This window comes from Amblyraja radiata, unplaced genomic scaffold, assembly GCF_010909765.2.
Source record: "Amblyraja radiata isolate CabotCenter1 unplaced genomic scaffold, sAmbRad1.1.pri scaffold_358_ctg1, whole genome shotgun sequence".
Lineage (NCBI taxonomy): Eukaryota > Metazoa > Chordata > Chondrichthyes > Rajiformes > Rajidae > Amblyraja > Amblyraja radiata.
In genome coordinates, this window is record NW_022630509.1 from 239,028 (window position 1) to 242,376 (window position 3,349).

General features: G+C 52.3%; 1 protein-coding gene across 1 annotated transcript; it reads right to left on the bottom strand.

Annotated features, from left to right (window-relative positions):
- Positions 1–802: 802 nt before the first annotated feature.
- LOC116969871 (cationic trypsin-3-like) lies at positions 803–3,069 on the bottom strand. The gene is made up of 5 exons (XM_033016634.1): positions 3,030–3,069; positions 2,455–2,611; positions 2,309–2,349; positions 1,614–1,750; positions 803–963 (listed from the first exon to the last, which is right to left on the bottom strand). Exons 1-5 carry the CDS (start codon positions 3,067–3,069, stop codon positions 841–843), a joined length of 498 nt encoding a protein of 165 aa, XP_032872525.1. The 3' UTR covers positions 803–840.
- Between the last annotated feature and the right edge of the window lie 280 nt (positions 3,070–3,349).

Below are 3,349 nucleotides of genomic sequence, written 5' to 3' on the forward strand. Positions count from 1 at the left end.
ATGCTATTGACGGAGTGCCGCGTAGGTTCACCAGGTTAATTTCCGGTATGTTGGGACTGTCAAATGAGGAAATAATTGGTCGACTGGGCTTATATTCAATGGAATTTATAAGGATTAGAGGGAATCCTAACATACAAAGTTATTAAGGGATTGCACAGGCTAGATGTAGGGAAAACTGTTCCTGATGTTGGCGGAGTCCAGAGCTAGGGGTCATAGCAAAGACTTGAATTTTATTTCACCTTCCATCACAGTGAGTAATGTATAGGAGTCACTGTAGTGGATCTTCATGTTAAAATATGTTTTTGAGTGATCTGCTACTTTTAATTGTATGACTGACCTGGCCAATAAAATTCCTCGTATGTTGCAAAACATACATGGCGAATAAAGTGTGATTCTGATTATGATTCTGATAATTTAAAAATTAGAGGTCGGCCATTTAGGACCGAGACGAGGAGAAACGTTGTCAGCCAGAGAGTTGTGATTCTATTGAATTATCTGCCATATAAGCAGTGGACACCAGTTCACAGGGTGTTTTCAAGAGTGAGTTGGATTTAGCTCTGTGGGCTAACGGAATCAAGGGGTATGGAAATTAAAGCAGGAACGGGGTATAGATTCTGGATCAGCCATGATCTTATTGAATGGCGCTGCTGGCTCGAAGGGCCAAATGGTCTACTCCTGCAACTATTTTCTTCGTTTCTATATTTCTTTGACAGTCACAGAGACCATTTTTCATTGCATCCATTTTATTGATCATTTCCCAGTTGTGCGGTGAGTGTGAGGCGGAGACATAGCGCGGCCGCCGGGGACACGTGCGCAGTTTGCCGCGATGGTGCTGTTGATCTAGGAGACGTAGTTGCAGACGCGAGTGTAGACGCCGGGAGAGTTTCTCACCGCACACCCGTATCCCCAAGACATCACTCCCTGGAGCACTCCGTTACAAACCACTGGCCCGCCAGAATCACCCTGTCACAAGGGCAGATGTGAGAGGAGGTTAATGAGAGGCACGGAGTGATAAATCATGGAAACAGGCCCTTCGGCCGAAATTGCCTACACCGGACAACAATGCCCCAGCTACACTGCCCGCGTTTGGCCCATATCCCTCCAATCCTGTCCTATCCATGTACCTGTTTAACTGTATCTGAAACGTTGTGATAGTCCCTGCCTCAACTACCTCTTGCGGCAGATCGTTCCATACACTGTGTGGAAAAGTTACCCTGGAGGTTCCTATTAACCCCCCCCCCCCTCCACTTCACCTTGAACCTATATCCTCTGGTCCTCGATTCCCGTACTCTGGATAAGAGAATTTGTGCATCTACCCGATCTATTCCTCACATGATTTTATACGCCTCTATAAGGTCACCCCGCAGCCTCCTGTGCTCCAAAGAATAGAGTCCCATCCATTTCTCCCTCGAGCACACTCCCTCTGGTTCTGGCAACATCTTCGGTGGCCGAAGGACCTGTTTCCGCTCTGTTCCGGTGAGCGAGGGTGTACGAAGGAAGGGGAGAGGTGGGGTATACAGAGATGGGGACATGGGGGTAGGGGCCGGAGGGGAGGTGTTACAGAGACGGGGATGGGAGTGTGTTATAGCGACGCAGAGAGAGGCGGTCGGCACCTGGCAGGAGCCGCAGCCTCCTTCAATGTAGATGACGCACATCATGTTGTCAGTGATCATTCCTGGATAGGAACCGTGACAGTCCGCGTCACTCACAGCCGTGGCTTCCAAACACTGAAGTTGGTTGCCGCGAAACGCTTGTGGAGTAAAGGTTAGAGTTGTAACCCTCTCCCTGTGTCTGTAACCCCTCCCCTCCGACCGCTACTCCCCCTCCCCACGTCTCTGCAAAACCCTCCCTTTCGGCCACTACGAGGAAACGAAGAAAGAGAGAGGAGGGGAAAAGAAAGGAAAGGGAGGAAAAGGAGGAAGAGAGAGAGAGAGGAGAGAGAGAGGAGGAGAGGAGAAAAAGAGGAAGAGAGAGAGAGAGAGAGAGAGAGAGAGAGAGCGAAGAGAGAAGAGAGAAGAGAGAGAGAGGAGGAGAGAGAGAGAGAGGAGAGAGACGAGAGAGTCGAGCGACGAGAGCGAGAGAGAGAGCGACGAGCTCGTCGAGAGAGGAGAGCTCTATATCTCGAGAGATCTCTCTATCGATCTCTCGATCTCTCGATCGCTATATTCTCGCTCTCTCTCTCTCTCTCTCTCTCTCTCTCTCTCTCTCCGCTTCTCCATCCCGCCCCTCTCACATTCGCTCTTTCGACCCCATTTTCTCTCTCTCCCCCTGAGTCGCCCCCACCAGTCACGGAGCCTCACCCGGGTACCTGTCCACACCTTAAAACCAGTCCACACCTTAAAACCAAACCTGACCGGAGGGGAGGGGATTACAGAGACGGGTAGAGGGAGTGCAAGGGGCCGGACGGGAGGAGGTTGCAGAGTCCGGGAGAGGGGTGTAGCTTCCTGTGCTTACCAGTAGTGACACTCAGCTGCGGACACCAGCCAGCCCGGGTTAATCAAGGCGCCGCTGCACATATGGTAGCCGACGTTGAGGTACACGATCCATGGTGCGGCGTTCTTACTGCACACGTAACCACCCACGATCTTATCTTCGTCTGTGGGCGCCGCGACTCTGTGGGTATGGGAGAGAGATAAAGAGAGAGAACACGGTCACTGCCAGCGGGGAGGAGAGAGGGGCGGGGGAAGAGAGCGAGAGGTAGAGAGAGAAGGTGAAAGAGGGAGCTGAGAGACGAGGGGGAGTCAGGTAGGGGGAGATGGAAGGGGCAGAGAGAGGAGGGGAGGGATCGGAGGGGCTGTGACAGGAGATGGAGGTGGGGGAGAGAAAGAGGGCCAGAGAAATTAGGGGAGGTAGGGGGAGAGAGTGAAGGGAAGATAAAGAGAATGGTTGAGAGAGGGGGAAATGTAGAGGGGGGGAGACAGAATGGGGAGTAAAAGGGAGGGGGAGAATTGGAGAGAGAGAGAGGATGGGAGGAAGAGGGAGGTAAGGGGGGCTGGGAGGTAGTTTGGTACCTTGGGGAGTATACTCACCAGCGAGTCCGAGGAAGCCGAAGAGCAGAAGGGTCTTCATATTTTGTGGGGCCGGGGCGCGGATGCCTTTGGCGAGCGGCCGCACCTGTGCTCTTCCAAGCCCTTGTGCCGGAGAGGGAGGGACTGATGAACGGACGGACGGGGAATGGGAGGAGGAAAGAGGGGCGAGAGGGGATGAGGAGGGGTAACCAGGGAGGGAAGGAGGGAGGGTGGAGAGGAAAGGCAAGGGGGAATGGAGGGGGGGTGTATACAGATAACAAAGCTGAAACTCAAACTAAAATAAATCTAATTTAAACTAAACTCAAACTCTAAACACAACC

What these genes read in the sequence shown, in the direction of transcription:
- LOC116969871 (XM_033016634.1), bottom strand. Translation starts at nt 3,069, where the DNA reads ATGAAGACCCTTCTGCTCTTCGGCTTCCTCGGACTCGCTG. An exon ending in CGGCTTCCTCGGACTCGCTG is followed by an intron (nt 2,612 to 3,029) that starts GTGAGTATACTC and finishes ATACCCACAGAG; the next exon opens with TCGCGGCGCCCACAGACGAA. An exon ending in TGGTTTTAAGGTGTGGACAG is followed by an intron (nt 1,751 to 2,308) that starts GTACCCGGGTGA and finishes TTACTCCACAAG; the next exon opens with CGTTTCGCGGCAACCAACTT.